At 51.4% G+C, this 20102-nt stretch overlaps 2 protein-coding genes and 1 long non-coding RNA gene across 18 annotated transcripts in view; 2 read left to right on the top strand and 1 right to left on the bottom strand.

The window, feature by feature from the left end:
• PPFIA1 (PTPRF interacting protein alpha 1) overlaps window positions 1–1858 on the top strand; it is an 85619-nt gene extending 83761 nt beyond the window's left edge. For all 10 annotated transcript variants that reach the window (XM_038563639.1, XM_038563640.1, XM_038563638.1 and 7 more), the window contains one exon: window positions 501–1858. Coding sequence is in view for 1 of the 10 variants with exons in the window: in XM_038563637.1 (XP_038419565.1) it covers window positions 501–526 (26 nt within the window). In the remaining 9 variants the exon portion in view is untranslated. The remainder of the gene's footprint in view (window positions 1–500) is intronic.
• LOC119864246 lies at window positions 1589–12001 on the bottom strand. The gene is made up of 2 exons (XR_005373551.1): window positions 11652–12001; window positions 1589–4474 (listed from the first exon to the last, which is right to left on the bottom strand). It is a non-coding gene; the product is annotated as an uncharacterized LOC119864246 (long non-coding RNA).
• Window positions 12002–14912: 2911 nt separating this feature from the next.
• The window catches only part of CTTN (cortactin), a 32261-nt gene continuing 27071 nt past the window's right edge, over window positions 14913–20102 (top strand). For 5 of the 7 annotated variants that reach the window (XM_038563647.1, XM_038563645.1, XM_038563646.1 and 2 more), the window contains exons 1-2: window positions 14913–15010; window positions 18611–18707. The gene's annotated coding sequence lies outside the window, so the exon portion shown is untranslated. Of the gene's footprint in view, window positions 15011–16212; window positions 16318–18610; window positions 18708–20102 lie in introns of those variants that run through there. The other 2 variants (XM_038563642.1, XM_038563643.1) reach the window with 2 other exon arrangements.

Below are 20102 nucleotides of genomic sequence, written 5' to 3'. Positions count from 1 at the left end.
CCCCCCCACCCCCCCCAAAAAAAAAAAAAAAAAAAAACCTGCATTGCCATGAGAAGGGCTAGACTTGTGGATTAAGATTTTGGGTCCTGGCCCAGGAGCCAGGCCCTCTCCTGCCTGCTCTGAGGGCCCTGGGGGAGCTTTGTTTGCTCTTACTCTGCTTTCCTGTCTCGGCCAGAATATTGGCCTGGTGGGGGCGCTTGGGCTTAGTCGGAGGAGCATCCGACTCTGGACCTCAGGCTTGTGAGTTCCAGCCCCACGCTGGGTATAGAGATTACTTAAAAATACAATTAAAAAAAAAATTTTGGTTTCTTTATTATTTATTAAAATTGGTAACTTTTAGACATAGGCCAAGATGAACTCAATCAAAGAATTATCATTAATAAGCAAAATGCTGGATGTTTTCTCTAAACCCACAAGGGGCTGAAGCCTCCTGGGCCTGGGAGTCCCCATTCAGCTGGCTCGTCTGGAGACTAACTCTTTTGTTCGCTTCTGTTTTCCAGTTTACCCACACTACTTCTACAGATGAGTGTGCAGCATTTTGAACCCAACAAAGACTACGTTTTAAAATTCAACGGAATCTTTAATCTGTTAATACTTGTTATATGGACCCTGAGATATTTTATTACAGAGTTTTTAATTAGCAAAAAATTCATGAATACCATAGAGAAAATATTTTAGAATTTAATGTTTCTTATATTTATGTAAACTTATGACTTCATTTATATAGTTACTTACTTTTTCATGTATATCCAGGCTATAAATATCCTTTGAAATCCATGTTCTTATATCTAATTTTAGTCTTTCAAATGAATGTACTGTAATGCTTGTATGTATAAATCTTATGAACAGATATAGGGCTTTTGTAAATTGTGCATTTATTGTAATTATCATTACTTAATTTGTTAATAATATAATCTGTCAGAGAAGGATTTTACGATTGTAAAATCATAAATACATGATACAGCGTGTATTATCCTTTACAAACAAAATCTAGCTCTACAACAATCATTTTGAAATAAGCAGACTTAATTTTGAGCAATTGTTGTATTTTAATGACTGACCTTAACTATACTTTTTCTAGCAAGAAATGCTTTATTCTGCAGTGTGAACAGATTAAAAACACTTGGTGTTAAATATCAGCTTATAAAAATTTGGACTGGAAAGATTATCAGAACACTATGAAAATCCCTTAGGACTGGTGAACTCTTTCACAGCCTCATCCCGGTGGGCTCAGGCAACTTGTCTTTAGTGACTGGCAGACGCCGGAGCTGAGGACCCGAAAGCCCGGGCGGGGGGCCTGGGCGCCCTCCTGGTGCGGAGCTCGCTGGCGAGAACTCTCAGAGGACCAATTAGGAAGCTGTCTGCACACTGAAGGGTGGGCGCCGCCTTGGAAATAATGTGCGACTCTAACAAAGGCCTTACTGTTCTCCTGTAAATCCTCTTTTTACATTTGTTTGTAAACTTGTTTAAAGAATGGACCTAGTCGTACATTTTTAGATTTTGATGAGATAGCCATTTTGGATTGTATAAGTAGCAAATGTAACTCTTCCTTTTTACTTGGCATATTAAAAAGCCAGCAAGAAATGTGTTCAGTTCATGGTGCGTTATTTATTATGCAGCTGATACATAGATAGAAACGGCACGGCATGTCTTTTTACGTTTGGTTTCTGCTTTTAATTTACTTGTACAATTCACTGTACCATTCTGTTTTTCTATTAATCTTTTGTGAACTTCCTGATTGTGTAACAAAGTATGTACAGTCTACTTTTGAACTATTTTTATCACAGTATTATTTATTGCTGTCTTTCAATACAGTACTGAAGCATTTTCCACTGCCAATAAAGAATACTGAAAACAAGCTGCTTTGGCTCCTCTGTGCTGTGGGGGCCCCATCTGTGGGGGGAGCGGCTAGTGTGGAAATCAGCTGATGCCCCAAGCAGCTGGGAGGTAGAAGGATGACCCAGGGTCTATGCCCTCCGTTCTGGAGGCCGAGAGACTCCATCTCCCTCTCTCTGCCTAAGAGAAGCCAGCCCTTCCTCCCTGGCCCAGGTGAGGAAGCCTGTACGTGTACACACGTGTGTGTGCACGTGTGCCTGTGTGCCACTGTGTCTCATCTCTGCGTCCACCCTCCGTGTAGGCTGTACGCTCCTGCCCCTCTGCTCACATAGTCATAAGACAGTGCCCAGGGCTGCATCCTTCCACGTGATCTTGGCCCCTGGCAACCAGTGAGGCTGCTCCTCCGAGAGCTCAGACCAGTCCTGAGTGGCAGAGGGGAGGGGACAGGCGCACCTGCTCAGGCGGGGCCCAGCCGGACCTCAGGCCTCCAAACAGTTTCCCTAGGGGAGGGGGGGGCAGCCCACAGGTGGCCACTGCCAGCAGCTCTAGCACGAGAGCTCCTCCCCCAGCACCCCAGGAGACCGTCCTGTCGGGGTGGGGGTGGCTGACACCACCCTGGGCCCTGGGGTGCGGGTGCCGAGGAAGAGGGCCTGGCCCTCGCGGCCCCGTGGAGGTGGGCACAACCCGCTGACCCGCTGCCGCCCTGAGAGAGGCGGGTTTGCTTTACTTGGATGAACACGTTCCCGGGTCGCTTCTGTCAGCGCACAGTTGGGTGGTTCTGTGTCTTCCCGTTCAGAACCGGTACCGGCTGATCTTCTAAGCCTTTTTTCTCTGCATCTCCGAGTTCTTCCTTGCTTTTCTAGTCTCACACGGTGTTTTCCCTGACCACGGCCAGGCAAGCCTTGGGCCTCTGAAAGTTTCCGGAAACAAACCCAAATCATCACAGATTCATGAAGGTGCAGGTGTTTTATTAAAACTTGCTGATTCCAGGGGTTCTGGGGGGGCTCCATCGGTGAAGCGTTCGCCTTGGGCTCAGGCGATGATCCCGGGGTCCTGGGATCGAGTCCCACATCGGGCTCCCTGCTCGGTGGGTGGCTGCTTCTCCCTCTCCTCCCCCTGCTTATGCTTTCTCTCTCTGTCAAATACAGATAAATAAAATCTTCAAAACAAAACAAAACAGAACCTTGCTGATGCCATTTATGCCTAAAAAACAAATGTCAGTTGAGAAAGAGCAGCAAGCAGATGTTTGAGAAGCTGTGCACGTCTCGGGTCTGCGCATCCCACGCTGAGTGTCCCAGGGCTGGCCTGCCACTCCCAGCCCCGTGGGATCCCACCGAGGACGCTTGGCTCTCCCCACCGCTCCCGCCGTGCCTCCCAGCTGCTGTCCTGAACTCCCAGTGTGTGTGCTCACAGTGATCGTGGGTTTGGGTTTTACTCCTCCCTCTGCGCCAAGTCCTGTGGGTGTGGATGGCTTCTCCGGGGAGCAGGGGGCCGTCGGCCTGATGCTTGGGCCTCGGGCAGACAGCGGGACGCGCCAGTGCCGAAGTGCTGCTCTCCGGACCCCCGCACTGCATCTACGGCATTTCTACGTATCTCAGACACTCTTGTTCCTCTAACGTCAGCTTAATTCCGGTGATTCTGCTATTTTCCGTCCGTGTCTTGGTGATGCTGCTCCTCCAGCCCTGTTGCTCGAGGCCAGCGCTGTGTGCACCCACCTGGCACGGGGGGAGTGGAGGCGGAGGGGGGGGTGTCCCTGGGAGAGGGGGCTCCAGGGGAGGCTGCACCTTGAGCCCCTGCCCGCCTTTGCCGCTGCCCCCTCAGTGAATCTTACCCTCTCCCTCTGCACCTGTCGGTGGCCCACCCGGCTCATCCGGGGCGCTCTCAGGATCCCTCACATAGTTGCATCTACAAAGACCCCTTTTCCCAGTGAAGTCACATTCACAGGCTCCAGAGGTCTGGACATCAGTGGATCTGTGGGGAGTGGGGTGGGGACACGGTCGACCTCACCCTTGGACGTTTCTTCTGCAGAAGACCCGCCCTGCCTTGTCCTGCCCTGGGGACATCGGGGTGGGGAGGGTGGGCCCCAGGGTCCCCGGGAACAGGATTCTGCGGTCACAGAAAGGGCACTGTGGGTGGATGGCTCAGAGAGTGGCCAGGAAGGAACGGAGGCCTGTGAAACAATCCAGAGCACCTGGGGTGGCACAGTGTGCTTCTGCTTGATCTTTGAGCGTGAGTGTGCCTCGCAGCGCCTGCCCACGAACGGCGGGGGGCGGGGGGGGACTGGGGTAAGGGGAGGGCTCGGCTCCATTAAAAAGCAATTCCAGTAACCGCTAGTTGAGGACCTGATCTGGACAGGCCCTTGGAGGTGCCGGTGACACAGTGATGCGACAGCTAAGGGCCCCCAGACAGGTTTGGGGGCACAGCCGTGCAGACACAGCTGCACGAGGGCACCCTGACTTCTTCCCCGTGGCCGCTGTCCTGAGGCCCGGCCCGAGGTGTGGCTCATCTAGAATATTTTAAGTGGGTCTCCACGGCCGTCTGCAGGAGGAAGCCAACAGAGCACAGCTCTCCCCTCGCAATGAGGGGAGGCCAACAGCTGTGCCTTCCCGGCTTTGGCTCCATCGTCCAGGATGCTCTCCTGAAATCAAACAAAAGCAATTTTAAATTTTTAAAATTAAAATAAAAACAACCTAAACTAATTTGAAATTTTTTTGTTGTTGTTAAACAAAAGCAATGTCACCGAGGAATTGTGACATGACATAACCTATAGGGCTGAAGAGATTTGAGTCATCAGCTCTCCAACACCCTATTTCCTTTTTAATTTTTACTTTTTTAAGATGTTAAGCAATGTCTACCCCCAACGTGGGGCTGGAACTCACGACCCCGAGACTGAGCAGTCACGCTACCCCAATGGAACCGGCCGGCCAGGTGCTCCTCTTTCTTTAATGTTTTCATCAAAGTAACAGCATGCACATTGTTTCAAGGAAAACAGCAGTGGCCGCTGTCCCTGCTCCCCCAGGATTTACGAATGAAATAGTATAGTGCCTGGGACTTGCTTTAAAATAACACTGAGATAGGGCAGCCCCGGTGGCTCAGCGGTTTGGCGCTGCCTTCAGCCCAGGGCCTGATCCTGGGGTCTCGGGATCGAGTCCCACATTGGGCTCCCTGCATGGAGCCTGCTTCTCCCTCTGCCTGTATCTCTGCCTCTCTCTCTCTCTCTCTCTCTCTCTCTCTCTGTGTCTCTCATGAATAAATAAATAAAATCTTTTAAAAATACAATTAAATTAAATTAAAACCAGAAAAATAAATAAATAAAATAAAATAACACTGAGGGGGCAGCCCAGGTGGCTCAGTGGTTTAGCACCACCTTCAGCCCAGGGCCTGATCCTGAAGACCTTGGATCTAGTCCCACATCAGGCTCCCTGCATGGATCCTGCTTCTCCTCTGCCTGTGTCTCAGAGCCTCTCTCTCTGTGTGTCTCTCGTGAATAAATAAAATCTTTTTAAAAAAATAAAATAAAATAACACTGGGCAAGGGGCACCTGGGAGGCTCCATCAGAGAAGCGTCTGCCTTTAGTTCAGGTCATGATCTCAGGGTCCTGGAATCAATCCCACATCGAGCTCCGTGCTCCGTGGGAAGCTGCTTCTCCCTCTCCCTCTGCCTGCTGCTCCCCCTGCTCGTGCGCTCTTGCTCGCTCTCTCAAATAAATTCAAGCTTTAAAAATATAATATCGGGGAAGGGTTGGATCAGGGTATAGATCAAACAAAATTGACCTTGACCCCGTGGGTTAATAACTGTTGAAAATGGGTGAGGGGTTTGTGAGGGTTTGGTGTATGTTCTACTTTTGCATTTGTGTGCAATATTCTGGAATAAACGCTGTTAGCAGTTATGTAGGGAGCCCCTGCAGGTGACAGACTGTCTCGGTCTGCAGATGTCTGGAAGGATTCCTTCCTGACCTTCGTTTGCAATGTAATTCAGGCCGGGTTTGAACTTCCAGCTGCACCCACAGCAGAAAGATCTCTCACACCACGACTCCGCATGCATGCGCACACAGACGTTCAGCCAATCCCATCTCCACCGTGCCTTCGCATGCCAATAGGCGTGAGGTCAGGATGCGTCCTCAAAGCAGTGACATCTTAGACTTGGGGAAACGCAGCATCTGACAGTGTCACAGTTAACGATGGCTGCAGATCCTTTGCTACAACTCCCATCAGGAGGTAGAGTCTAAGTCCTCCCCTGAAGCCAGCCCGGTCTCACTGGTGTGGTTAACCACATGGACGTGCAGATGTGACACTCGGGGACCCCTGAAGTGAGGCCATCAGAAGTCAGCCTTACAGAAACCAGCCCCCAAGTAAGAAGCCCAACTCCCCAGAGACCACCATGCTGTAAGGGAGCCCAACTGAGCCACCTGGGGGGCGGGCGGGGAGAGCGAGACCCCAGAGGTTCCTCCCATCCTGTCGCATGTGGCCAGCACGTGAGTGAAGACACCACATGTGTCCCCTAAGACAGGCCAGGGAGAAGAAATGAGACTCTCCCCCAACAGTGAGAACTGGGCACCTGACTTATAGGCCCCAAACACTTCATGGCCTTGGCCAACCACCTGAGCCACCCCAGCGGAGGTCCACTGGAAACAGAATGAGCCCTTGCCCTGTGCCCTGTCCAAACTGGCGGTCTGTGACACTTGAGCATGGTGAAATGGTTGTTTTTTTTATTGTGGACTTCTGGGGTGGCTCCTTACATGGCAGCAGATGATTGGAACTCGTGTCTGACATGAACTGTTATATTTTCTATTCTGCTGTCTTCTATTTTGTGTGCTGTCATTTCCCCCCCAAAATTGATTTCATAATCCACTAAAAGATCACCATCTGCTGTGGTTTCTTATCTGCTATGTAAAAATCCACCCCAAAACTTAGTGGTAAAAAACAATGGGTTCTTGTTTCTCATGATTTGGTGGATTGCCAACCTGGGTGGACCTTATGCTGGTCTTTCCTGAGTTCTTGTTCATGTGGTTTACACTCCCCTGGGCTGCTGCTTCTTTTGTTTCTTTTTTTCTTTTTAAGATTTTATTTATTTATTTAAGAGAGAGAGCACACAAGCAGAGGAAGAGGGAGAAGCAGACTCCCTGCTGAGCAGGGTGCACGATGTGGGGCTCAATCCCAGGACTCTGGGATCATGACCTGAGCCACAGGCAGATGCTCAACCACTGAGCCCCCCAGGGGCCCCTCCCCTGGGCTTTTTCACAGCAGCCTCAGGCTCCGGAGGAGCAAGATCAAAGATGGTGTTCTGGGAAAAAAAAAAAAAAAAAAAGATGGTGTTCTGGGACACCTGGATGGCTCAGCGGTTGAGCCTGTGTCTCCCTCTGCCTATGTCTCTGCCTCTCTCTGTGTGTCTCTCATGAATAAAGAAATAAAACCTTTAAAAAGAAAGAGAGAGAGATGAAGGTGTCCTAAGTGCTCTAGACCTGTTGACGTTGTCCACAGAACTCACACAATGTCATTTCTGCCACATTGGTCAGAAGCCACAAACAAGCCCAACCAAGATTCAAGAGGTTGAAGAAATTGAGTAGGGATCTCAGGGTGGCGCAGCAGGTTTGGCGCCTGCCTTTGGCCCAGGGCGTGATCCTGGAGACCCGGGATCGAATCCCACGTCGGGCTCCCGGTGCATGGAGCCTGCTTCTCCCTCTGCCTGTGTCTCTGCCTCTCTCTCTCTCTCTGTGTGACTATCATAAATAAATAAATAATTAAAAAAAAAGAAATGGAGTACACCCATCTATGGACAGGAGGCACAGTGAGGTCACTGCTATGCACCAGGTGCCTGCATCTTCCCCAAATTCATATATTGAACCTAATGCTAGATGTGATGGATTTTGGTGGTAGGACTTTTGGGAGGTGTTTAGGTCCTGCAGGTGGAGAACTCATGCAAGTGCCCTCTTAAAAGGGACCCCAGAGAGCTCCCTTGCTCCTTCTGCCATGTGAGGACACAACGGGAAGGTGGCCATCTATGAATGAGGAAGCCGGCTCTCCCCTGACACCAATTCTGCTGTTGCCTTGATCTTGGACTTCCAGCCTCTAGAACTGTTGAGAAGTTTGTATTGTTTATAACTCGGCCCTTCTGTGCTTTTCTGTCACAGCGACCCAGACACATTAGGACAGTCCCATTGCAAAGAGGTGTGGACACAGATGCATGGTTCCCAGGGGGCTACAGTAGTCAGCTTCAGCTGTTAACCAGCTGGGTCCTAAATGTGATCACAGCTGTCCCTGGAACAGGGGGACCTCAACACGAGGAGGGACCTTACCACGAGGAGGTAAATGTCACAGAAAAGACATAGACCTGAGTGAGGCAAGGAGTGCATGTGGCCTTCAGAGAGTAAGAGGGCCCTAAATGGGCTCTTCCCTGCTCGGGTCTCCAGAACGAACCAGCTCCATTAGCACCTTGGCCCAGTGAAATGGATTTCAGACCTCTGGCCTCCAGGACTCTGGGAAGAAATTGGTGTTTTTTTGTTTATTTGTTTTAGCTGCTACATTTGTGGTAATTTATTACAGCAGCAACAAGAAACTGACCCACCTTTGTGGTCACTTCGACCCACAAGAAAGGGGAATGTATAGGGATCTTTAGGGGCCAGGCTCAGAAAGCTCTGCACACCATCTCCTCTTATTGTCCCAACCAGTGAGCAGCTGCTTACATGGCTGCACCCACTCCAAGCGAAGCTGAGAGCCGTCCTGTAGCTGGGCGGCCACAGGCCCTGTGAGTAGAGAAGACAAGCAGGGGACCCGGGGACAGCTCAGCCTCCGCTACACGCTCCAGCATTCAGCGTGGGTGGTGATGCAGTCACTGGGTGCTCTTCCCCTTTGGCTGAGTGACCCTGTAGCCTTCTTGTGCAGGCCTGGGGGGCCTGGGCCCAGCAGATACATGGCTCTAGGCTCAGCACTTCACACTCCTCACTACAGAGATACTCAACTTGTTCTTGAGCACAGCTGTACATTCTGCTTTTAAGTTGTATCTGTCACTGCCACGTGGCCAGCTAGTCCCTGCCACACATGCTCCTGAGAGATGTACTGCATCAGAGGGGGAATGTGCCACATCTTTTCACCCAGAGCTCTCCTGGAAGCATGCTCTGTTCTCCATCTAGCAACCAGAGTTGGCTTTGAGCGTCACAAACGCTCATGCCGCCTTCCTCCTGAGAAGTCTCCAGGAAGCTCTGGTTGTCCTCATTGGAAAAATGGAAGCAATAGTATCTACCTCACTGGAGAAAGAAGTAAGTAGTTGCTTAAGGGGATGGTGGCAGGGGAATAGGGAATGACTAATGAGTAGAGTTTCTTTTGGGGGATGAAAACGTTCCAAAATTCTGGTGTGGTCATGGTTGTACCACCCTGTGACTATATTAAAAAGCACTGAATGATAGCAAAACTAAAGTGTTGGGACTTCATCAGAATAAAAAGCTTCTGCACCGCAAAGGAAACAAAACTAAAAGGCAACTTACAGAATGGGAGAAGATATTTGCAAATGACATATGATAAAGGGTTAGAATGCAAAATACATAAAGAACATATACAACTCAACATCCAAAAAGCAACCCAATTAAAAAATGGACAGAAGACATGAACAGACATTTCTCCAAAGAAGACATCCAGATGGCTCAACATCACTCATTATCAGGGAAATGCAAATCAAAACCACCATGAGATACCACCTCTGACCTGTCAGAATGATGTAAGTTAAATCAGGAAACAACAGGTGTTAGCGAGGATGCGGAGAAAGGGGAACCCCCTGACTCTGGTGGGAATGTAAGCTGGTGCAGCCACTCTGGAAAACAGTATGGAGTTTCCTAAAAAATACAGAGCTGCCCTATGACCCAGCAATTGCACTATGAGGTATTCACCCAAAGGATACAAAAATACAGATCCAAAAGGGAACGTACACCCCTATATTTATAGCAATATTATCAACAATAGCCAAACTATGGAAAGAGCCCAAATGTCCACCAACTTATGACTGGATAAAGATGTTAGATATATACCATGGAATATTACTCAGCCATCAAAAAGAATGAGATCTTGCCATTTGCAGCAACATGGATGGAACCAGAGGGTATTATGCCAAGTGAAATGAGTCAGAGAAAGACAAAAACCATATGATCTCACTCAAATGTGGGATTTAAGAAACAAAACAGATGAGCAAAGGGGGAAAAAAGAGAGGCAAAGAAGCAGAATCTTAATTATAGAGAACAGACTAATGGTTACCAGAGGGGAGGTGGACGGGAGATGGGGATGAAGATGTGTACCTGTTGTGATGAGCACCAGGTGATGTCTGGATTACTGAGTCACTCTCTCATACACCTGAAACTAATATTATGCTGTATGTTAACTAATTGGAATTTAAATAAAAAAGTAAAATAAAAAAATCTCATCATACATTTTAAGTATTTTATGCAATCGTCTATCAATAAAACTGCTCTTGGGGCATTTGGGTGTCTCAGTCAATTAATCCTCCAATGCTTGATTTTGGCTCAGGTCATGACCTCAGGGTGCTGAGATCCAGCCCTGTGTTGGCGTCAAGCTGGGCAGGGAGTCTGCTTAAGATTCTCTTTCTTGGTGTCCTTTGTGGACTAAGCTGGGGACCACGTGGCGATGCCATAGGAAGACGGGACCCTGGCATCCCTCCCAGGGCCTCTCCATGGGTCATCCCACCAGCCACCCAGGGGCAGGAGCAGGAACCCCACAGGTGCCACCCCGGAGCCTCAAGAAGAGGCCATTGCCGGCGGCTCCGGGTCCCTGGCCACCAGCTGGGGTAGGGCCCCTGGCCGTGTCCCCTCTGGGGTGGGAGCAAGGTAAGGAAGGGGCTGTCGGGTGGGGTGGCTCCCGGAGCAGGCCCTGGAGGTCACACCTGGCCGGTCCCTTGCTGCCCCCTCCTCACTGAGCCCCCGGAGGAAGATTCTCTTTCTCCTGCCTCAATTTAATTAAAGAACTCTCTTCTTAAAAAATAATTTTCAGCTCAGAAAGCTCTTCTGAGGGAAAAAGATGAAACACTCTATATTTTTAAAATCTCACAATGGTGCCTGATAAAGCCAGGCTGTTGCCAAATGGCAGGCCCCTACTGCCAGTTCCGACTTCCTACTTAGCCTACAATACCCTTCTCCTTCCAAGTTACTCAGACAAGATATCTCCTACCGGATCCTTCAATTATCTGGCTTTTTAATCTTTTTAATCACCTGGCTGTCGGATTTGGGCTCCTTGTGAGCTAGTTGGAACTCTGATTTCCAGAGGCCCTGTGCACTTTATGGGCTCCTTCCTCTGGGAAAAAGTTACATTTTTACTAGTATCAAGATGAACACAGTAATTACGTATATTCAATCTCAACATTCCTTTTTTATTCCTTCTGATTTTAAAATAAAACATTTTCAGCACGCCTGCGTGGCTCAGTGGGTTAAGCCTCTGACTTGCTTTCAGCTCAGGTCATGACCTTCGAGATCCTGAGATGGGAGCTCTGCTAGGGCTCTGGCTCAGCTTCTCTCCCTCTGAGTCTCCACATACTCTCTCTTCAATACCTAAATCTTTAAAATAAAATGTTTTCGTGCGCCTTTGTGGTGAGCTGAATGGTGGCCTCCAAAAACCTAAGCCCGGGGGCGGCTGGGCGGCTCCGCCGTTGAGCACGCGCCTCTGGATCTGAGGGTTGTGAGTTCAAGCCCCACCTGAGGCACAGAGATCACTTAAAACCTTCAGAAGAAAGAAAAATGTAAGTCCAAATCGCAATCCCCTATACCTGGATATTCCCTCATAGGGCAAAGACGGGATTCGGTAAGGGCTGGAAGGGCTTACCCCGGGCTGCAATTAATCCCAGGCCTCCCTGCAAGAGACGGCAGCTTGGGGACAGCTCGGGGACAGGTCTCGTGGAGCCGTGGGAAGCCAAGGGCGCCCTGCAGCCACGGGGCTGGCAGCTGCAAGGAGGGCTTCTCCTCCAGCGCCGCCACGAGGGGTGCGGGCGGGTTCCCACCTCGCCTCCCCTCGTGGCCGAGAGGGGCAGCGAGGTCCTGGGTCCTGGCGCAGCAGCCGCAGCAGGTGCACGGGCTCCGGGCTTCCCGCGCCTCCTCGGCCCCGCTCGGCCCCGCGACAGGAGGCCGGGAGCCCGTGGGCTCGCAACGCCGCGGGACGAGGGGGCCCGGCCGCCGGAGGGCCGCCCCCGCCCGGGTACCAGGCTGCCCGCGTCTGCACCTCACTAGCGCAGGAACGGCGCCCGGATGCTTCCTTCCCATCGGGCCAGGTGAGAGCACCTGCCCACGCCTGAGCCAATCAGCGCCAGAGGATTGCGGCGTGCTGATTGGCCGGGGCCTGGGCGGTGGGCGGCACCGGGCGCTAGGTGAGCTGGCGTGCGAGGTCGGTCGGACTACCCGTAGGAGCAGGACAGGTACGGGGAGCCTGGGCGCAGAGTCCAGGTATCTGCGCTAGGGAACGAGGGTGCCCCGAGTAGTCTCCGCAGGCCCCGCAGGCGCCCACGGTTGTGTGGCTCAGGAGGCGGGGTGCTCGGCAGCCCCTCGCAGCTCCATCTCTGCCTAAGGAAAACGGAGCTATCCGACCTGGCCTGCCTGCGCCACCAGGCTTTCTCCCCCCCGTCTCTGCACTCCCTGCGTGCCCGGCCTGCGGCTAATAAAACGACATTCGGTCTTCACATCACCACCCCATCCCGGGATGCAGGTGTTAGCTGCACGGGAGACAGGCATGGGAATGCACGCACCTGGGACTGTCCACTGTCATACCGCTCGTAGGCGGTGGAGCTAGGATTGTGATCGGGGCTGCACACCCCCTGCACCGTCCGTGGTAACGGTGGGCGGGAAAACACGTTCTTTTTCTCCAAACTCCCCACCCCCACCCCGCTGTTCCCCATGCATACCTGGTTCTTTACCACCTCTATGTCTCTGCTTGAATTTCTCCCTGCTCCAGGGACCCCTTTCCTACCTTTTACATCCTTTTCCTGCTTACTTTTTTTTTTTTAAAGATTTTATTTATTTATTCATAAGAGACACACAGAGAGAGGCAGAGACACAGACAGAGGGAGAAGCAGGCTCCATGCAGGGACTCTGATGTGGGACTTGATCCCAGGACCCGGGGATCACGACCTGATCTCAAGGCAGATGGTCCACCACTGAGCCACCCAGGTGCCCCCTTCTCCTGTTTACTTTGAAAGCTCCAGCTGGAAACCCATCTGACTGGCTTCACCTCTTGAGCCCCTCACTTTGTGCCTCAAATGTACCAAGTCCAAAACTGTATTCTCACGCTGACCCCTCAATCTGGGTGCTTCTCTCTCCCCCTTTTCCCCCCTCCCCACCTCCCTCCATTTTCCTTGTCTGAGCATCTTCACAGGGGCGAGGGTCATCTCTTTGTAAGGAGAGATTTCAGATTTTAGAATGACAAAAGTGATTATTGGATATTCTTTAAGCAGAATTCAGGGGACCTTGATAATCATTTGATTCCATGGGATGTGTGTCTTTGCACCATATCCTACTTCTGAAGAAGACAGACAGCAGGGAGCATCTGGGTGGCTCAGTGGTTGAGCGTCTGTCTGCCTTTGGCTCAGGGCGTGATCCCGGGGCCCTGGGATTGAGTCCCACGTCAGGCTCCCTCCAGGGAGCCTGCTTCTCCCTCTGCTTATGTCTCTGCCACTCTCTGTGTGTCTCTCATGAATAAATAAATAAATCTTTAAAAAGAAAAAGAAAACAGACAGCAGTGCAAATAATTCTTGTCCGTAAATAATGCAAATTAGCTGAGTTTTGTGAAATACAGTTGACTATTGCCCGATGGATAGACTGGTTTTTGCAAACTCATGTCAGCATTCCCCTGGCTTCTCCTTTGAAAAGCTGGAACATCTTATTGCTTCATTCATTATTAAGTTATATAAAATCTTTGACATGCATTCATTTTACAGGTAGATGTTTATGAAAATCACTTTATTCAAAAAAAATTATCCTTTAACACCTGACATCTCCTTCCCCACTCGTAATCCATCCTTGAACCTGTAATCTAAGTTTCTAAATGTCTCTTGTATCTGCTCACGTCTCTCCATCTTACCTACTGTCACCAATTTGCTTGCACTGGCTGTCCTAGGCTCCTACTTGGCTGTCTTCCCATCTATTCCCCACACAGCAGCCAGAAGAATCTCATTGCAATCCAAACTTTATGATGTCTCTTCTCTGCTCGACTTCCTCTAAAGACTCCCCATTTAGTATTTATTTAGATCAAAGTCCTTGCTGTGTTCTGCTGACCTCTACATGACCCGGCCCCATCTTACCCCGCTGCCCTGCTTCATCACCATGCTTCTGCTACACTGATCTTTTTTTCAGTTCCCCTGCCTCAGGACCTTTGCACATGCTATTTCCGCTGCCTGGAAAATTCTTCCCTCCTGACCTCCTTACTTCTACTTGGCTTTTAGATCTCGGTGCAGATGTTAATTGCCCAGAGAATCCGTCTCTGATCTCCTTGGTGAGGCAAGGCCCCACCTCCTTCCCAGTACAATTCCAGAATTGACTTCCTTATAACATTTATCTTGTTTCCTACTTATATGTCTGTGTGATTATGCCTGACTTCCCTTCTAAGCTGGAAGGTCCCTGAGGATAAGGTGCATGTTAATTTGCTTTCTGTTCTTGATACATATACGGTCTTCTCTGGATGAGTAAATGGGCGGGTGGGTGTATTATGTACGCTGGTTGGGTAGAGGAGTGGAGAGCGGATGGATGGCCGGAGAGGGTGGGTGGAAGAAGAGAGGATGCGTAGATGGAAGACGTGGGTGAAGATGGGGGTGGGCGGACAGATGGGTAGAGGAGTGGAGAGCGGATGGATGGCCGGGGAGGGTGGAGGATGCGTGGATGGGGGAAGAACGGGGGGTGGGAGGGTGGACGATGAAGCTGCTGGGCCCCCCCCCCCCGGGCCCCCCCCCCCGGGCAGCGTCCGCCCCGCGCGGCCTCCATCTCGGGTGGGCTCCGCGGCCGCTCCGAGCGGGGCTCGCGCCTGCGCGGACCGAGGGCGCGGCGGTGCCACGTGGGCGCGGGAGCAGCTGGGGCGCGGGCGGGGCGGGGCCTCGCGGGGACCCGGATGGAGCCCCGCCCCCGCCGCGGAACCGGAAGTGCAGGGGGCGCCGGAGCCGCAGGCGCCGCGGGACCGGGCGGCGGGAGCGAGTCGGGGCGGCGGTGAGCGAGCGCGGCGTCCTCTCGGGGAGGGAGGGGAAGGGAGGGGAGGGGGGAGGGGGCGGCTCCCCGCGGGGCCCTGGGCGCCGCCGGCCTCGGAACGGGAAGGAAGCCGCGGTCGCTGCGGTCTCGCCGCTCTTCCGCTCGCGGTTGCGGGCGCGGGGGGCGGGGGGGGCGGGGCGCGAGCGGGGGCTGGGCTCGGGGGGGAGGGGCGGCCGGGGTCTCGGGGTCTGGGGGCGCACCTGCCGGAGGTCCTGCATCGGGGCGGCGGGAAGGAGACCAGGGCTCTGGATCTGGAGCAGCCCGTCCTCCGGGCGTGTGGGAAGTCAGCAGGAAGGTCTTTCTGGGCTGTTTTACGTGTTTGCGTGTCCGGACTATCACGGGAGCTTAACCCCCCCCGGGGGGTCGGGAGGAGAGGGGACGGGGCCTCCGGGGGAGGAATCCCATCTCCCGCTGACCGCAGCGCTGGAGCAGCCGAGGCGCCCCCGCCCCCCGCCCCCCTTCCCCCGCCCCCCCCCCCGTTTGGGCTGAGTCGACTTGGCCCCGCGGCGCTGGGTCCGGGGTAACCCCTTGGGTTCTGGCGGCGGGTCCGGCCCAGGGAAGGGCTGCCCTGCCGGGTCTGGCCGCCCCGCGGGTCAGGGCCCGGTGCGGTGCGGGGAGGCAGCCTCTCTTACAGGAGCACGCCCAGAGCCCCGAGCAGCAGGAAGAGCCCTAAAGGTCACTCCCCAAGGCCCCGGAATGAGAGTAGAGGCAGGGGCTGCAGACTGGTCCCCCGTACCCTGTGTCCCAGTGGTACAGCTGGCTTCTGGCCGGACCGTTGTGATAGGCAGATCTCTCAAGCACTTGGAAGTGGTTATAATCTGTGATTCTGATTTGTTGGGCGCCCGCAGCACAGGTAGGTGCTCAGAAAGGGTGTGGTGGAGCGCCTGAGTCACTGGGCGCGCCCGGACAGCCTGGCGTTGCAGGATGGCAGTGTGTCCCAGCACCCACCTGTCACACGCTCACACTGCGTGTATGTGACTGTGCAGCCTGGTGCTCAGAGCCCGCCCAGCTGCACGCCCAAGCTTGGGGTGGGGGCTCTCCCCTGTGGAAGGGTGGTGTGAGGGGTGGGCCTCGGGGCAGCTGTTTGGCTGCTCCAAAGCCGCCTTTTTCTGCCTGCGTCTCTGCTGCACTGGAGATAGTGACTTTAATGGGAAGCTACAACTATCCTGTAGAGTTTTCTACTCGGTTTCTGTGGCTGTACCCAGTGACATCACTCTCGTGCAGACTTGAAGAATATGTGTGCCGTTTGCAAGGAAGGTCTCTTGATGGTGAGAAGTAGTTTTTGGTAATGGTTTCATTGAGATGCAATTCACACACTGTATAATTCACCCATTTAAAGGATATGGGGGGATCCCTGGGTGGCCCAGCGGTTTAGCGCCTGCCTTTGGCCCAGGGCGCGATCTTGGAGACCCGGGATCGAGTCCCATGTCGGGCTCCTGGTGCATGGAGCCTGCTTCTCCCTCTGCCTATGTCTCTGCCTCTCTCTCTCTCTCTCTCTCTCTCTCTCTCTGTGACTATCATAAATAAAAAAAAAATAAAATAAAAAAAAATTAAAGGATATGGGTAAGTAGTTTTGTAGTATACTTGCGGAATTGCGCAACCATCATCACAATCAATTTGAGAATGATTTTATCACCTCAGAGGGAGGGAATCCCTATTACCTCTCCTTCCAACACGAGGCAACCAGTAATCTCTTTGTCTCTCTAGGTTTGCCAGTTCTGGATACTTCATGTAAATGATGCTGTAATATTTGAGTTTTTGTGTCTGGCTTCTTTCCCTTAGCTTGTTTTCTAGAGTCATTCGTGTTGTAGAGTCTGTCAGGCCTTCACTCCTATTTATGGCCAAATAATATTTCATTGCATGAATGGATCACATGTACCCACGTGGTGTGGGCATCTGCGTTGGTTTTGCTTTCTGGCTATTATGACTAATATTGCTGTGAGCATTCCTGGGCAAGGTTTCGTGTGCACATAAATTTTCCTTTCTCTTGGGTGAGTCTCTGTGGTTGGAGATTGGTTGGGGATTGGGATCCCCGGGCCAAGTGGTAACTGTGTTTAACCTTTTGAGGACCTGCCACACTGTTAACTCATTCTTTGGTCCCACCAGCACTGTGGTTGGGATTTCTGGTACCCTCCTCCAAGACTTGTTACAGTCTGATTTTTTATTTTAGCCATCCTGGGATGAGTGCTGTGGTAGCTCACTTGTGGCTTTGATTTGCATTTCTTTCATGCTTCATGATACTGAGTGTCTTTTCATGAGCTTAGTAGCCATTATTTATCTTCCGAGAAATGTCTACTCAGAGGCCTGCCCCCCCGCCCCCAGATCCCTGTTCTTAAGTTTTCTGGCTTGTGCTTTTGGAGGCCTAGCTAAGAACTGTTGGCAGATTGAAGGTGATGAAAATCTATACTTAGGTTTTCTTGTGAGAGTTTAATGGTTTAAGTTTAGCTTTGAGATCTTTGACCTGTTTTTCTGAGTTAATTTTTGTGTGTGGTGTGAGGTAGGGTGCCAAAGGCCTTATCTTTAGGTCCAAGAAAATCCCAACTATTTACATTTTCAGTTATTTCTGTTATTTTTTTTTTTTAATTTAAAACTTTGGGGGGGGGCAATAAAATTTTGGGGGGTAATACATTGTAGATTTGAGGCTCTCACTAGCTGCCCTTGGATAGACTTCTGTAGATGCTTGCTGTTTACAACACTAATCTCAGTACCTAGCATAAGCGGAGCAGCCTACAGAAGTTAGAGTTCTCAGGGGACTGAGGAGAGAGGAGTGATATAGTAGGGTCAGGAAATTGAGTGTAGGGAAGGCTAGCAGAGCACCAATCCTCCAGTTCCTAACGTGTGATGAGGCTGCATGCTGACGTAAGCGGCTTGGGCTTGTGTCTGGCTTGTTCCTAGGGAACGAGGGGACTATTCGTCTGCTCTGTAATGTCTAGCAGTACAGTGCCGGTGGAGGCTGTTATCTCGAGTTGGGGGTGGGGAGGTGGTCGTCGGTGCCTTGGGGGAATTGGGAGTCTGGATCTCTGTGTGATAACCGTGTCTGCTCATTAGAGGCGCTACCTGCTTCTGCCCTGCTCCCCGAGTCGTGCCACTTCTCATCTAGATAGCCATCACTGTGCTGCTTTTGTCTCCTGGCCACTTCATGATCCCATCAGTTTTCCTTTTATTTTTTTTAGGCTCACAGTAATATAATTTTATTATTTTTAGCAAAGTCATAATTTAGAATGAGCAAAAAATGGAGACATGTAAGAATCATAGCCAACAGAAGACGGCTGCTAACGATTGCAGCAATAATTTCCGTTTGCACAAAGAAGAAAGTTTATACAGCTATAAATCTTCTGAAACTTATTATTTTCCGTAGTTCCTCAATGTGTCTGAAAATCGTTTGAGTTTTTAGGTTAGTAAAATGCAAATCTTGTCATTCTCCCTTCAGATTTCTTTACAAAGCCTTGTGAAGCGTAGGAGGATGTCGGTTTCCTGAAAGGACCTGCACACAGAAGCATTTGCCCAGAGTGTCTGTCAATAGACTTCCTTCTGAGCTTTTTATTCTTCATTTTTTTACAGACAGAATCACTCCCAAATGCCTGGAAATTCCTCACCGGATCCCTGGGCTTTACACAGAAATTCGTGAGCAGCCTTTCGTCTTCAGCCGGAAAGAAAGGTTTGTGCATTTGGAGCGTTCTAATCTTCTCTCCCCTCAGACTGTGAGGGTAGGTCCCTGAGGAAGGAGAGGAGTGAGTGTCCTCCCTCTGGGTCTGCGGAGCTAGGGACAGTAATTTCCTGGGAGGAAATTTCATGGTTTAAAAAGTAAAATCAAGGGGCACCTGGCTGGGTCAGTCAGAAGAGCATGCGACTGTTGATCTTGGGATTGTGAGTTTGACCACTACGCTGGGTGTAGAGATTACTTAGAAATAAGTGAGTCAGTCCCGTTTGCAGTGTTGCCTGTGGTTTAAAAAGAGAAAGGGATCCCAGAAAACTCTGGAGTGAGGGAATAGGAAGCATCTCTGTCCTGGGAGGAACCACCTGGTCCCTTGTGCGTGTGCTGTGGAAGGTGGGAGGAGCTGCCAGTCATGATGGTAGGAAGCAGGTGCCAATGCTCACCCTGTCCTCTGAGGAGGCTGGCTTCCAGAAGGACCAGTGAAAATCGGCTCTGCTGTGTCCTAATGAGTCTACGAAAGCAACAGGCAACGATCTCTTTCACCTTTGCCTTCGGGGGACACATAGCCTCTCTGGCCCTCCCCAGAGACCCTGTTCTCAGCAGTTGGGACCTCAGTGGCTTGATGTGTGGGCAGCCGAAGTCGTGCAGTTGGGTGGCCTCATTCTAGTGTGGTGCCAGGGACAGACTTGACTCCGAGAGGCAGGGACTGTGGGCAAATCACTTGACTTTCTAGCAGCTGTTTGTTCTTTTTTTTTTTAAGATTTATTTTTTTATTTTATTCATGAAAGACACAGAGAGGCAGAGTCACAGGCAGAGGGAGAAGCAGACTCATGGAGGCAGCCTGATGTGGAACTCGATCCCAGGACTCCAGGATCATGCCTGGGTCAAAGGCAGGCGCTAAATCGCTGAGCCACCTAGGTGTCCCGGTTATTTCATTTGTAAATGGGCATGTGCTCCTCCCAGGGCTGAGAGTTTAGTCTGTTTGCTCTTTAAAATTGTGTCAAAAGCGGATTACACCTGGGAAATTCTTGCTGTGCTTGGGACAGCTGCACAGAGGGAAGCAAGGTTTGAGGTGGCCTTGGAGAGACAGTTGATGCTGCCTTACACCCTGGCAAACTGCTCCTGCCCAGGTGACAGTGGCAGGAGTCACATCTGGGAACTTGAGAGTGCTGTGCACTGATTCACTCCTCGCTACCACCTGGAATCTGGACTTGAGGCCCAGCAGAGCTGGAGGCGGCGGGGGGGGGGGGTGGGGGGGGGCAGTGCGCATATCTAGATAGATTCTTGGGCTCATGGGGTCTTTTGTCCTGTGTGATTTCAAGCCACGGAAGCACCAGTGTGGCACCACAGAAAGCATCCATTGGATGTTCTCAGTTCACACACATGGACAGAGCTTCG

The sequence above is a fragment of the Canis lupus genome, chromosome 18 (assembly GCF_011100685.1).
Source record: "Canis lupus familiaris isolate Mischka breed German Shepherd chromosome 18, alternate assembly UU_Cfam_GSD_1.0, whole genome shotgun sequence".
Classification (NCBI taxonomy): domain Eukaryota; kingdom Metazoa; phylum Chordata; class Mammalia; order Carnivora; family Canidae; genus Canis; species Canis lupus.
The sequence above is the reverse complement of the archived record's forward strand: the minus strand, read 5'-3'. Positions and strand labels throughout refer to the sequence as shown.